The sequence below is a fragment of the Electrophorus electricus genome, chromosome 2 (assembly GCF_041902795.1).
Source record: "Electrophorus electricus isolate QZ-2024a chromosome 2, ASM4190279v1, whole genome shotgun sequence".
Taxonomy (NCBI): domain Eukaryota; kingdom Metazoa; phylum Chordata; class Actinopteri; order Gymnotiformes; family Gymnotidae; genus Electrophorus; species Electrophorus electricus.
This window is the reverse complement of record NC_137498.1, coordinates 32,763,230-32,777,333: the sequence shown is the minus strand read 5'-3', so window position 1 is coordinate 32,777,333 and position 14,104 is coordinate 32,763,230. Positions and strand designations below refer to the sequence as shown.

General features: G+C 41.5%; 1 protein-coding gene across 1 annotated transcript; it reads left to right on the top strand.

Annotated features, from left to right (window-relative positions):
- Positions 1–6,926: 6,926 nt before the first annotated feature.
- On the top strand, positions 6,927–13,995 carry fscn1a (fascin actin-bundling protein 1a). The gene is made up of 5 exons (XM_027002963.3): positions 6,927–7,901; positions 10,935–11,091; positions 11,419–11,540; positions 11,778–11,945; positions 12,106–13,995. Exons 1-5 carry the CDS (start codon positions 7,079–7,081, stop codon positions 12,309–12,311), a joined length of 1,476 nt encoding a protein of 491 aa, XP_026858764.1. The 5' UTR covers positions 6,927–7,078; the 3' UTR covers positions 12,312–13,995.
- The last annotated feature ends 109 nt before the right edge of the window (positions 13,996–14,104 follow it).

Here is a 14,104-nt window from a genome sequence, read left to right as displayed (position 1 = left end):
GTACGCCTGGTGCTTTTCATGCAATTCAAATCAGCCTTGTATCAGGCTTAAGAAGCTTAGCCTAAATCAAAACAATAACAAGACTTTGTCTCTACATTTTTGGAGTCCAAATGGGTCCATCTTTTGGAGATGTGACTGAGATGTAATTACCGTAATCCAGTCTTTTGTAATTAACCTCCAGTCCTCTCTGTGTGATCCTAATTACTCCCTATAAACCATATGGGATCACTCTTATTCTGAGGAGACATTCTCCCTGCTTTTCATGTGGGGGCTTCTAAGGGGATTGGAGCTTGCTCTTAGGCAGGGGGGAACCCACTGATGGTTGACCCACACTGGGTTTACATGCCTGGGGTGGAGGTATGTGCAGCTACACCTGATACCCCACCCTCCAGCCTGGATCCATTTTGCAGCTAAAATCCTCCATCAGGGAATGCATTGCCTTTAAAGCAGTCAGCATGAGGACTGGGGAGAGGGATTTTTTTTTTCCCTCTCTGCTGATAGGAATTCAATAAATCTCTGTGCAGATAACTCTGTTGACATTATAGGTATCATTATCCACAAAGAGGCAGGCACAGATAATGCTTTATTTATCTGAAAGTGCATGCCAGTCACATAATTGTCATTACTGATTGTTACTACTCAGTTTATCATTTCGACGACAGCAATACAGCGTAAATATGACTATCAGCAGTGCTAAAACAAACAAAAGTGAATAGCACATTATATCAGGATATACACTGTTGTTTATACAACTGAAATGTCAGTGCAGGAAATGATTTCATTGTCCTCTGGCCCTCTGGATACCTACCATCTGCTGCCTTAGGAAGTTGCAGAGTGAGGCCACTCTTCCCTTTATTTGATCAGTTAACTAGACATGTAATCCAATACCTGTTTTGTATGCTGTGAAATGTTATTTGCAAAATAAGCGCTGTCTCTCTGCAGGCATATACAATTCTCTGCAGCTCCACTAAAGTGATCAGGGAGCTTTATGAGGTGCTTTGCATTGCACAGTGACCTTTAAATGAAAAGACTCACCTGTTATCTTGCATCCAGTGGAGCAGGATCTCCCTGTGGACCAGGTGATGCGTGCTCCACTTCCCAGTGTATCATCCATACCTTTGCAGACAACTCTCTTTGCCTCCTAGTCCCTCAGTAGCAGGTCTAGACCTTAGCCTTGCCTGTCTTTGAGTCTGACTGACCTGGATGTGCATGCTCCGAGTCTAATCTCTGTCCTGAGCATGAGCATGCTCCCTAACATTTTGTGATCTTTGGTCATCATACTGTGGTCTGAGCAAGACGGAGCCCTTGCAGCTCCCGACAGGAAACCCCTTCACTCATCTGGCATTGATGGCCTTTCTGAGGGTGCTGCAGGGATGCCTGCAGCAGGATTCTATGGGCTGGACAGTGGGTGAAGGGTAAATTTTGAAGGGTGGAGGGAGGCTTTGCTGTTGCACTGATGGATTAAGCAGGATCTGCTGACTTTGGCCCAGACAGAGAGAGACGTTTTTCAGTTGGCATGACAATAATGGGCAGGAAATGTCAGTGCTCCAGCAGCCATACAGCCCCGTGAAGAAAAAAACACCTGGGACCTCTCACCTCATCTGCTGGAGGGATGGGCAGTTTACACTGACAGGGCTCCCCAGTGGTTTCAGGACTCATACTCTAAATCTGCTCAACTGAGAGGTTTCATGAGCTTTACTGGGCACTGTGTTCCTGGAATCAGATAAAGATATAAATAAAAGGTGTCAATGTAAAGGTTTAGCAGGGGAAGTGAAAATGTGTGTGTGTGTGTGTGTGTGTGTGTGTGTGTGTGTGTGTGTGTGTGTGTGTGTGTGTGTGTGTGTAAGACACCCCCCCCCCCCCACCTCATATCCTGTTTTAGAACCATGTCAGTATTCAGCTCAGTCTTTAGCTCAGCATCTGGAACAGTCATTACAGGCTGCTACCTACAAAGGGTTTTAAAAGCCGACTTTCCCTATAAAATTTGCTTACATCAACCCCTCACTGTTCAACAGACCCTTTCAATGATCTAGTGAAATCTTTAATAAGGAATGTAGCTGAAATAACATTATACATAACATTTTTCACTCATTCAAAGTTTCGCTTGTCAGACAAGATATTTTAATGAAACAAAACAGAAGGAAAGAAAGAAAGAGAATCTTTTAAAAAATTGCAAAGTAATAAAAGAATGTGCTTAAATGAACATTTATTAGAAAGTATAGCTAAAGAAAGTTAGAATTTTCAAATATAAACAAAACTGCTTTTCTGATATGACTCTAACATCATTATGCCCTTGATTAAGCATGTCAGTCATTCTTGGTAACACATTCAGATATACATGCTAGGCATTCAGATACTGTATTTATACACAGGATAAGATGTAAAAATATCCTATACCAATCCATTTGAGCTTTACATTAGTTTTTCATTCCAGCAACCACAACATGGCATGCTCTTCTCAGGGCTCATCAGGTAGGCACCCCCCTTTGTCCATGTTTTGCTGAATTAAGTCCAGTAAAGTCTTGCATCCCAGAATAAAAAAAAAAGAAATAAGAAATGAAAAAAATGTACCTTTTTTCCAAAATAAAAAGTTGGCCAGTGACTCCAGAAGAACACATTTCCCTTTCCAGGTTGATTTTGTTTAATACTTAATCTTTGAACACTATCATTAATGTAAATTATGCTGATGATATATGTTTTATTGTCTTCTCAGACAGACTGAAATGTCTCTTTTTAAACCTCTGAATAGATAAGAATGCATTGTTTCTGTTGTGCTGTACATTTGCACTTTGTAGTCCTTTGCACTGTGCTGTTCTGCTGTTATTGTGTTGCACCATTGGCCAAAAGAAACAACATCCTGTGTATACTAAGCATATGGAGGAGTTACCATAAACGTGAGCTTGACTTGACTTGAAGCTACATTTGGAGTGGATGTTTCTCGAAACAATGAGGGTGTGGAGATGATGCAGTTCCTCCTTCCTCTCGTTCCTGCAGTGAGGAGCCATTGTTCCTACCTCTGGTCATTGATTGGTAAAGCACTTTTGAAATCTGGCCATTTTATGGATCAAAAGGCTAAATCAGCTAATTCTAATAATAGATCAGCCTGTGGTCTGTCCACTAAACAATGGGTTGCCTGCAACACGTTTTACTCTGGAGGGATAATTAGATATCCGCCTGTCTGGCGAGATTTAATGTTAATAATTTCTGCTAAAACCCACTTTAGTTAGTTAGTGCTTTTAAGCAGATTTAGCAGAGGGTGTAATTGTACTCTCTACCGCTGATGTAATGAATAGCAATGCCAGCTAACAAAGCTTAAAATCTACTATCAGCATTTTGGTTTGTCTGGGTTTGTTCCAAATAATTATATTTCATAGGAGACAATGGACAGAAGAGCATGCCGCATTAGGAATGGCACAGTGTACAGTGTGTAGGTCAGTCAGACAGTCAGCACACCCCACTGAAAAACTGAGATATCAGCCAGAGATATGTGGGAACTGGCAGACTAACTAGCACCTGGTTATCCCCCCCCCCCCTAAAAAAAAAAAAAAAAACCCAAAAAAACCCACCCCAAATCTACAATGTGGAAAAGGGAGAAAGGGTAGGAAGGGGACAAGGCAGAATGGTTAGTAAAAACATACTTGTGTCAGCAAGCTTCTGAAGGGGATTTAAGGTGCATGCAGCAATCCCACGCCTTACTCCATCACCTCTGGCGATATGAGACCTCAGTAACAGTGTGCGCCTTTGCAAGGAATTCAGCAGGTTTTACATCTTTAAATAGAGGGCATCAGATGTACTGAAGGCATTATATGGTTCCATATAAATAATCTCTTCTATATAGCAGCCACTGAGAAGATGAACAGGGTTGAAAAAGTACATGGCAATAGGTTATTAAAAGTTATTAATGATTCTTAAAGGTGGATGCCATTATAAAGGATGTGGAGCAGCAGAAAGATATGAATCATGTGAACTATTTGTCCCAGTTTTCCCTTGTATTGTGTTCTTTCTGATGTGGTGATAACAGGCACATAAAGACCATGGGAGAACTTGTAATGTATGTGATCTAAGCACCACTCAGTTACTGCACAAGATTGACTAGTTTATACTTAAACAAATCTGAAGACAAAGCTGCCCGAATAAAAAAGGAGCACCCTAGACAACAATGACAATGACAATGTACACTGTAAGCATGTGGGAACATGGGCAGTGTTTGGGAGGTAAAAGAAATGTCGGTGTTAGACATGAGTCACTGAGGTGCACACAAAGAGCCAGTCTAATCTAATGTCTTACAGAGGCTTGCTGGCTCATCCTAGTTGGAGGGCGGAGCATTATACTGAAGAGGCATCTGATTGGTGAAGTGGCAGAGCCTGCATCTGATCGAATGGAGCTGGCAGATCACATCTGACGCAGTGCTGCAGTACATGGTCATTATGCATGATACTGCGTCGCCTCCCAAGAGCAAACACAGCAGCCCTGGTACAGAGAGAGAGGGAAAGAGATGGAGCGAAGTACATTATTAATAGCGCAAAGCCCAGACAACAAATGGGGGTAGATATAGACAGAATAGAGACATATTCAATGGTTTCCACAGACAAATCCGCTGTTTGGACGAGTGTTGCTAATGCAGGATTTCAGTATGACTGACTACTGACTACTGAGTACTGAGGCCTATCCTGAGAGGCAGAGCAATTTGAGATTTGTATGCTGTTGCTGCTATGCAGACTCAGCTCCACAGCAGTAGGTGTAAAGGAGGGGCGCGCAAAGCCCACACTGCAGGGGTGGGGGAGTTGGAGTGGGTGCACCTTGAATTGAGTGGGCCCCCACAGAGGGTATCATAAATGTAAAAAATAATAATAATGATTGTTTTTTTTTTTAAGGGCCTCCACACTGTGTCTTGTGATGGAGCCCCAAAATTTTGTGCTTCACCACTGGGTGAAGGCTGGGACTGCCCTCCCCACCCTCTACTGGCCCCTTCAGGCCCCCACAGCACCACAGTCTACACCAAACATGACGCTCTGCACCACAACAATACCTCCATCAACTTTAGCTTCCATCCCAGGAGAGTTCTTGTCATGGTTTGTTTATTTAGGGAACATTTTACCTCTCTTCATTAAACCTGGTGCTATTCTCTAATCTACAGCAGATTTGGGGCTCAAGCCCCACTATAGCTTCCATTGTAGCTATGAAACTTAGTTACAACACAGGATCTTCTCAGATACATCTAGGAACATAAACAGAAGAGACGCTTGTGGCATTATATCATTTAATGTTTCATGGTTATATTAAGACCAGCCTTCATGCTATTGCAATAGACCTCGTGGTTCGTTTTTTATTCTGAACAGCAAATTGGAGATCTGTCTCCATGGTAACTGCAGTGGCAGTGTGAACAAAGATACCTCTCACTCGAAAATGCAGATAGACGACCACTCGTTCAGTTAGCTTTCTAGCTAAGAGTAGCATTAACAAAAACCTTATCTCAGCAAAGATATGTAGCACAATGAAATACAATGTTATAGATTTAATGCACAGATTTAATGTCTTTCTTCACAGACACTGAGGATAAACTAATTCTGGCGGTGAGGCTACAAATTATGTTTAAAAGGTAGATGGCATTTGATGACAGTCTGGCTCTGTGAAAAATAACATGACTTTAGATTTCACTAAAAGAAATATCATCTGGGATAGGAGATATCTCAGAGCAAAGTAGAAGGGACTAAATTATGTAGAGGGATGTACAATATTGATGTTTTTGGGTCGATACAATAACTGGTAATTAGCATCTTGCTGTGGCCGATACCAATAATAATACACATTAATTTTACATTTATGCATTTTAAAGTTGAAACTATAATCTATACGTGTGTAATACATGTGAAATCTAAAAATAGATAATTAATTTTACATAACCTTGTCACACAATCTGACATTGCAATTATTTTTCTGCCTTGAACCAGTGCATGTATAATAAAGCTTGTGGCTGGAACAACCCTAGAAAAGATATAACTGGAATATAATTATAGTCACCAACATCAGAAACTTTGCGTAATGAGTAAACCCCCCTTTATCCATGTTTTGATGAATTAAGTCCAGTGAAGTCTGGCATCCCAGAATAAAAAATGGAAAAAAAAGTACTTTTCCTAAATGAAAAGTTGTACATTTGCACTGTGCTGTTCTGCAGTTATTGTGTTGCACGAAACAATATCCCGTGTATACTAAGCATATGGAGGAGTTACAATAAACGTGAGCTTGACTTGACTTGTACTGTGAAGCTGCATTTGGAGTGGATGTTTCTCCAACCTAGGGTGTGGAGATAAAAAATATCTTGGGTATACTTTAAAAATCAGTATAGTATTAAATATAATTCCAGAGAATCATGATTATATTCACCTGAAAAATAAACACCTCCACAATACCGCCCCCTCTAAAGTTTTACTGGACTGTGCGATCTCCATGTCCAGACTATGAATAGACCTTTGACTCTGACAAACAGTATGAGTTTTGTTTTCGCAACCAGTCACACACCAGTGAAGCACAACTCATTCTGAAGTCAAAAATGTTCATCCTACTGAAAGCACATTCACAGAACAAGGCTATTTGTGGTAATCGCTCCTTACTTCTGTCATGTATGTAAAAAACAGCAATGAAAAAAAACATTGCTAGCGTGTTTTAACAGAAAGTAAAGATTTAAAGAACTATATTCAGTTAAACTGGGGTATGTACTTCGCTCATGTGCAGGTATCAAACCTTTTAGACGTGGTTTATATATCTTCCGTTTTTACGTTTTCTTTTTTCTTTTTTTAAATTCTTTTTTTTGTGGAATTAAACCTGATGAACGAAAACGAACTGATTAATCTATATTACCGTATATTATTTTTGCTAACGGGGCGGAGGCTGCGCGCATGACCTCACTCATCTGTATAAAAGCTACATCGGCGTCTTTAAGCTCGCGCTGTGAGCGGCTACATACCAGGGCGCGCACGCTCCCCAAACAAAGAGAGACCACACGGGCATCACTGCTACAGCAGAAGAATCAATCTCAAGTGCATATAAAGACAAACTAACCTCATTTCCGGCGAGAAACATGACCGCTAACGGAACCAGCGACATGCTCAAAATCCAGTTTGGGCTTATAAATTGTGGAAATAAATACCTCACAGCCGAGACGTTTGGGTTTAAAATAAATGCCTCAGCCACCAGCATGAAGAAGAAACAGATTTGGACCTTGGAGCAGAATGGAGATGACTCAAACATGTTCTTCTTGAAGAGCCACCTCGGAAGGTACATTGCTGCTGACAAGGACGGTAATGTTACAGGTGACAGTGAGAGTCCAACCGAGGATTGCCGGTTTATTATCACTGCCCACGATGACGGGCGCTGGTCTCTGCAATCCGAACCCCACAAGCGCTATCTTGGTGGCACCGAGGACAGAATTACTTGCTTTGCACAAACCATCTCTATTGCGGAAAAATGGAGCGTCCACATCGCTATGCACCCGCAGGTCAACATCTTCAGCCTCACCAGGAAAAGATATGCACACCTGGGCACCAATGAGAATGAGATCGCCATCGACAGGGATGTTCCATGGGGTGTCGACTCTCTGATCACCTTGGTCTTCCAAGACCAGAGGTATCATCTGCAAACATCCGATAACCGCTTCCTGAATAATGATGGCAGTTTATCACCCAAGCCTGATAAGACAACTGGATACACCTTGGAGTTCAGGTCCGGAAAGGTTGCGTTCAGAGACTGTGCAGGAAAGTACCTCGCCCCCTCTGGTCCCAGTGGAACCATGAAGTCCGGCAAGAGCTCCAAGGTTGGGAAAGACGAGCTTTTTGTTCTGGAGCAAAGCCACCCTCAAGTGGTGCTCACCGCAGCCAACGACAGGAATGTGTCCACCAGGCAAGGTATTACTGCACTGATGCAATGATCGTTACAGAGCTTTAAAAATATGAACGGCTTGTAATTTATGACCAATTCATGGATGGTGTAGCCTAATCTCTAAACGATTACTATATTTGAATACATCTAAGTAGAATACAGTATTCTGTAACTTGTGGCAATTTGTGTAACAGCCTTTAACTTCCACAAATTAAAGATGAACTATAGGTTAGGCTGATATCTTTCCATAAATCTTTTCTAATTACATAGTTCATTCTTAATTATAAATATTCCTCTCTGCTCTTCATGACTTGTGGTGCCTGTGTGGCTATGGGTAAAGCCAGTATGAGTGGATCTTCAAACGGCAAGAAGGATTTTGCCACTGCAAAGTCGGTTTGTGCTGTTGAGATGCTTTGACATGTCTTACTTCTAAAGTTTGGCTGTGAAAGATGCATGTGTTTTAGTGATTTGTGCTGCTGTGCAGCATCCATTTTGTGTTTCTTTCTCTCCTGAGTTGATCTCTGAATACTGTGACAACAAGGAGAGAAAAATAAGAGACAGTCCTATGAAAATGATGCACTATCCTGCATGTATTACAATGCATGTCTATTTCTCTTGGAATTCCACAGCTACATCCTAGAGAATCCAGTATATTGTAATTAGGATAGAAGTGAAGGTAGCCATTACTGTACACCCAGAGGAATGGGTATGAGGGAGCAAGACAGAAGTAAAGGATTAGACTGAACTACTACTCATTGCAGTATGATATGTCCTAATGTTTTGGTGTGTTGTACCCCTTCCCCCCCTCAACAGTAGCTTATTCTGAGGTTTGATGAACAGGACTGGCAGGTTTAAGAAAAGTTTGCTAGGCGGCTGCTGGGCGTTTGGCACAATGTATTACCCTCTGGACAAAGATGCCTGGTCTCAGCCCTGGTTCACGTGTGTTGCTGGCGCCGAGTAAGGCTGCTCGGTTGCAGGCTTGGGCCAGAGCCAAGAGCCCAGCTATCACACGTGGTCTCTGCAGGTCAGGATGGAGGAGGATGTGTGCTGTGTTCAGCCTTTGTTCTTCATCGAGCCTCAACTGAGCCTCAGGCTCTTTTTGCTTCTGCTGATGGGCAGGGCTGCTGTGTACTCTTGTGCTTCAGTGAGGCGTCCTCTTGCTTCGAAAGAGGACATTTTGCCATGAGCTAATTTTCAAGCATCTGGATTGAATTAAGAATTCCATCTTGCACAAGATAATCTGTATGCTTTCTGTGTCCTGGGGTCAATTTTTTTTCTGTGAATTTTATTCTTCTCACTAATAATTTTAGCCTCCCAACTTTTAGGTTTTTTAGGCTCTGATTTTGGCAATCAGTTTGCTGTGCTGAGTGTGGATTGTTCCTTTCTTTTGTGTATGAAGGAAAGGCTGCGACTTTCTGCTGTAGTGTGAGGTTGGGGTGTGTGGTGAGGGATGTACCAGAACAAAGGCAGTATGATATGGCCTTCTTGCCCCTGTACCCCAGTCTCATTGCCCCATAGGCAGCTGTGTTTAGCAGGACAAAGGCAGTCTCCCCTCCCACAAAAACAGGGCTTGTTCGAGTGGTCTCCAGGCACTCTAGGCTCATCTGTCTGGGAAAGGATTCTGTGTTTTTTCCTTGTCCCAGGCCCATGGTGCTATGTAAATTATTTTGGCAACCTACCACGAATACGGAAATGCTTTCCTCACTAACCACCTTTTCTCTCATCGATGGTGTCCTGGCACTGTTTGTTCACACAACATTCAGTTGAGTACCTTTTTTAGGTCTGACAATATGAGAACAGAAGTCCATTCCTTGTCTAAATAACAGGGATGTTTGAAGCCAACATTCCCATCTGCAACAGCAAATATCTTGGTGATGTTTTAAGATGAGATCTGTGGGATTTTCACCAATGAATAGTTGCCCTGCTCCTCTCTTCCCCAGTTGCCATGGTGTGGATAGATCAACTGGACATCTGTGTGAGGTGCCTTTAGAAATCACTGTGGGTTGGGGGTGGGGTGATTCAGCTGGTGGTTTTAAAAGCTCCTTCAGAACCAGTTAGGGGCTGGGCATTGATTACATGGGTAACCGAAAATGATCAAGTGCAATTTCTTTTCTGCCAGTGACTTTGCCATTGACTGATTTGGAGTCAGCTTTAGTTGCTCTCCCCCATACAGCCATGTGGTTCTCATCGTGGTCATTTATTTTCCTTGCTCATTCAGGCTTGCATATTTCTGTGGAAACTCAATCTTCCCATACAGAAGCTGGGTGCCTGTGCAGTACAGGCTTAGTTGTGAAGAGATTTGAACTTGCTGAAGCAGGAGCAAAAAAAGCAACCGTTGGTAGACAGATTCTTAAAGAAGTATTGTCTGGGCCACAGGGGATTAAACCCAAACTTTTTCTGCCAGATACCATGATTCCCCCCTTATACATAGACTTATTTTATTTTGTGTCCTGTTTCATAATTGTGCAAAGAAATGGTGAAAAACTACAAACTAATCTTTGCTCACAATGTGCAGTGAATGTTACAATATACCCATTCAGTTTCTTGCCATGTGGGGTTACTATAACTTCATGACTCATATGTTCATAGGGGTGCCATAATGGTTTGATGTGAAGTCAGTCAGTAGTTCAGTGGTATTCTGCTCTTTGGCTCTAGTTCACTTTGTAGACTTAAGCCAGATGCATCCTCAGGAACTGAGTCACATCTGTTGTCTCTCAGTGAGCATCTTGGCATGTATGATGGCTCAGAATTCCAGAGAAGATTAACTCTGTGGAGGAGGTTGCTGTGTGTGGAACTTCTACACAGTAGACTAAATGTTGCTGGCATCGCAGTTTTACTAACTGGCCATGTCTTGGAGAAAATCTTTTAATCTCAGATGAATATTTTGCAGCCTCTTTGTAGGACATGTATTCATTTAAAAGTGATGACCAAATCATAACCTATTTTCTGTGTCCTACTAATTACGTCTCAGGGGTTTGTTGGTTTTGGTATGGTGTTCAGTGACGGCCTCCAAGATGAGCTGGCTCCTCATCATGGTGTGCTAATTTTCTGTCTACCAGGGATGGATCTCTCTGCCAACCAGGATGAGGAGGGTGATCAGGAGACCTTTCAGATGGAGATCAGCAAGGAAACTAAGAAGTGTGCTTTCAGGACCTGTACTGGGAAGTACTGGACCCTTACTGCTAATGGTGGACTGCAATGCACTGCTTCTACTAAGTGAGTCTTGGGCAAACATTGAAACATGGCACTGGCCTATACTCTAACTAACAAAATATAGCTTCTTCCCATGCTAAATGCTAAGCAAATATTTTGGAGGCCATTTAAAAGTATATGCACTAGTGTAGTGACTTTTATTCTTTATGGGAATCTTTTGGATTTCTTCAACTTGTTTAAGATTGACTTGGTAGTTAAATCAGTATAATCTCCTACATAGTATATTTGTACAGAGAATAAATTTGATATTAATGTGTTTTTGGATTACCATGTATACTTTTATATTATCAATTTTATAAAGCTGGTAATAAATAATGCCCTTGAAATCAGGTCTGCCAACTGCTATTTTGACATTGAATGGCGTGGAAAGAAAATAACACTTCGTGCCAACAATGGAAAATACGTGGCAGCCAAAAAGAATGGTCAGCTGGCTGCCACCATCGACACTGCAGGTGAGGTGTGGCTTCCAACTCTTGCTAGTCATCAAGCTCTTGTTCAGCAGTACCAAGCTGATTTGATAAAAACAACTTGAAGAAACAGACTCCTTTTTGAAATCCTTTAGTAAACATCGGCTTTGTCTTTTCTGCCATGTTCTTGATTTTGAGACACTTGGTATTAAATTACTAGAGCAGAGTTCAGTGCAAATGTATTTGTTTGAGGCAATCATGTTTCCCCTTCTTGCTCTCCAGGAGAGTCGGAGGAGTTCCTGATGAAGCTTATTAACAGGCCCCTCATTGTCCTGAGAGGAGAGCATGGCTTCATTGGCTGCAGGAAGGTGACTGGCACTCTGGACTCCAACCGCTCCTCTTACGATGTCTTTGGTCTGGTGTTCCATGACGGGGCCTACAGCCTCCAAGGTGAGCAGGCTGCTCATGTCATGATTGGTGTCTGTCTTCATCTACCTAACCCCCATTTGAAGAAAGAGATGGTGGTGCTACACAATTAGCTCAGTGTTCTGTAAAAACAAAACGAACAACAAAAAACCCCTCTCCTGACATCCCCAATCTCTTATTTTAGATTCCACTGGGAAGTACTGGATGGTCGGAAGTGAGTCTTCAGTTGTCAGCAGCAGTGATGTCTCAGTAGATTTTTTCCTTGAGTTCTGCGACTACAACAAGGTGGCGATCAAGTCAAGTGAAGGGAAGTACCTGAGGGGAGACCATGCTGGTGTCCTGAAGGCCAATGCTGATGACCTGGACAGCTCCACCATGTGGGAGTATTAGCAGCACTTAAGTAACCACTGTGGCTTTCCCCCCTATAACTTTTTTTTTTTTTTTTTTTTTTTTCCTCCCCTTTCTGTTCTACATTTTCAACTAGAGTGAGCACAAGAGGGCATTATATACAGCAGAGAGCATCTTGAAGGCCTAATGGTTTAATTTTGGTGGCTTACATTCCTGCTTATTTCTACTCACCATAAGCATACTAGTACTCCACCATTCTCGTGCCATGAAATTCTTGCAGTGTTGTACGGTCTTCATTCAATGTGTGCCAGAGCTAAATTTATGGGGCTTTACCTGGTCTCCAAATTGATGTAGTGTGGTAAAGGCCTTTTGCATATTGTAACTTGTCATAATATTCGAATGGAATTAAAAAAAAATATTAAGTGTCTGAAAAAGGGTGTGTACACAGCACATTTTGAGGAGCCATGTTTTTACAGAATTGCTGAGTATCCTCAGTGAGAACTGATGGTATTCGAGATCCCTTTCCCTGGTCTTTGCACAGTTCTTTAAGAGCCCCTCTTTCTAGATATGTTGACCTCTAGAAGAATGTCTGGTATATTGATGTCTCGTCAAACCCTGTGAGTCTACGTTTCTGGTCAGTGCCCCTCCTACATGACATTGAGTGATATGCATCTTGACCAGAAGACATGGCAGTATTAAATAGTAATTATGAATAATCTATGACTATATTGCCATATGCTTGACAGTTATGGAGGGAGTTCTTTAACCACTGGAATAAGCAATGATTCTGATGGTGGGCTGTTTTGATTTTGTATTTTGAAGTATGCATATGTTCTTGTGAGGTAATAGTGTGTACTGGATGTTTGCTTGTGACATTACAATATATTTCCCTGTATAAGAATACAAAACTGGACATTTGGTATGTGAAGGAGTCACGTTGCAGGTCTTCATCTCAATTTATAAATCATAGGATTAATGGGGGGGGGGGGCGGAAGAAGCCTATTAAAACAATTTCTGCAAGTAAAGGGTTGTCATTAAGTTTTGTGTAGATGTGAAATGATCTGTCTGATCCAGTATATTGTTGCAGGTTCAACACGATATTTATGATAAATTAAAAATTCCCTCCTGCTTGATTCGGATGGGTCACTGCAACATTCTATGTTTGCTGCAAATGTGTAACTGGCATGACTTATCTGGAAATGCACAATTATTTCACTGGAAAAGTATCAGTTGTTCTATTTTGATTTTCATAAGGCACAGACATTATCATAAACCTTAATACATATGAAGTGAGGAGTTGTGAAAACTCAGTAATAAGCATGTGCACAAAACACTCTCACCCAATTAGAACTGTTAACACATGGTGAAAGATTAATAAAACATTGAAAGCAAAGATGGTAACTTGTGCTCACATTTACTTCAGGTATGTATCAAGCCATCACAACTCAGCAACTCTTAACTGGACACCATCAAACAGTAAGGACAGAAAACTTGCATGTAATTCAGAATTGAGTGTAGGAGTAATTTTGTGTACCCTCACAATGGTAATGACTGTGCCTTATTTTGAGTATATCGTCATACTGGAACTAGGAAAAAACCCATTCCATATCTATACTTTGTAAAATGTTAGGCTTCCTTTTTATATTGTTTTGATATTATGGTTGCTTTTCCTCATGTGCCATGGGTGCAAACTAAATCCGATAATAAATTTGAATATGAAACTATGGCAGTGAATTGGTCATCTCTGATTTGTTTGTGTAAACCATTCTTTAGGTAATATTCTTCTGAAGTCTTTAGACTTCTTAGCAGATGGTGGAAATGATTCACAAGTAAAG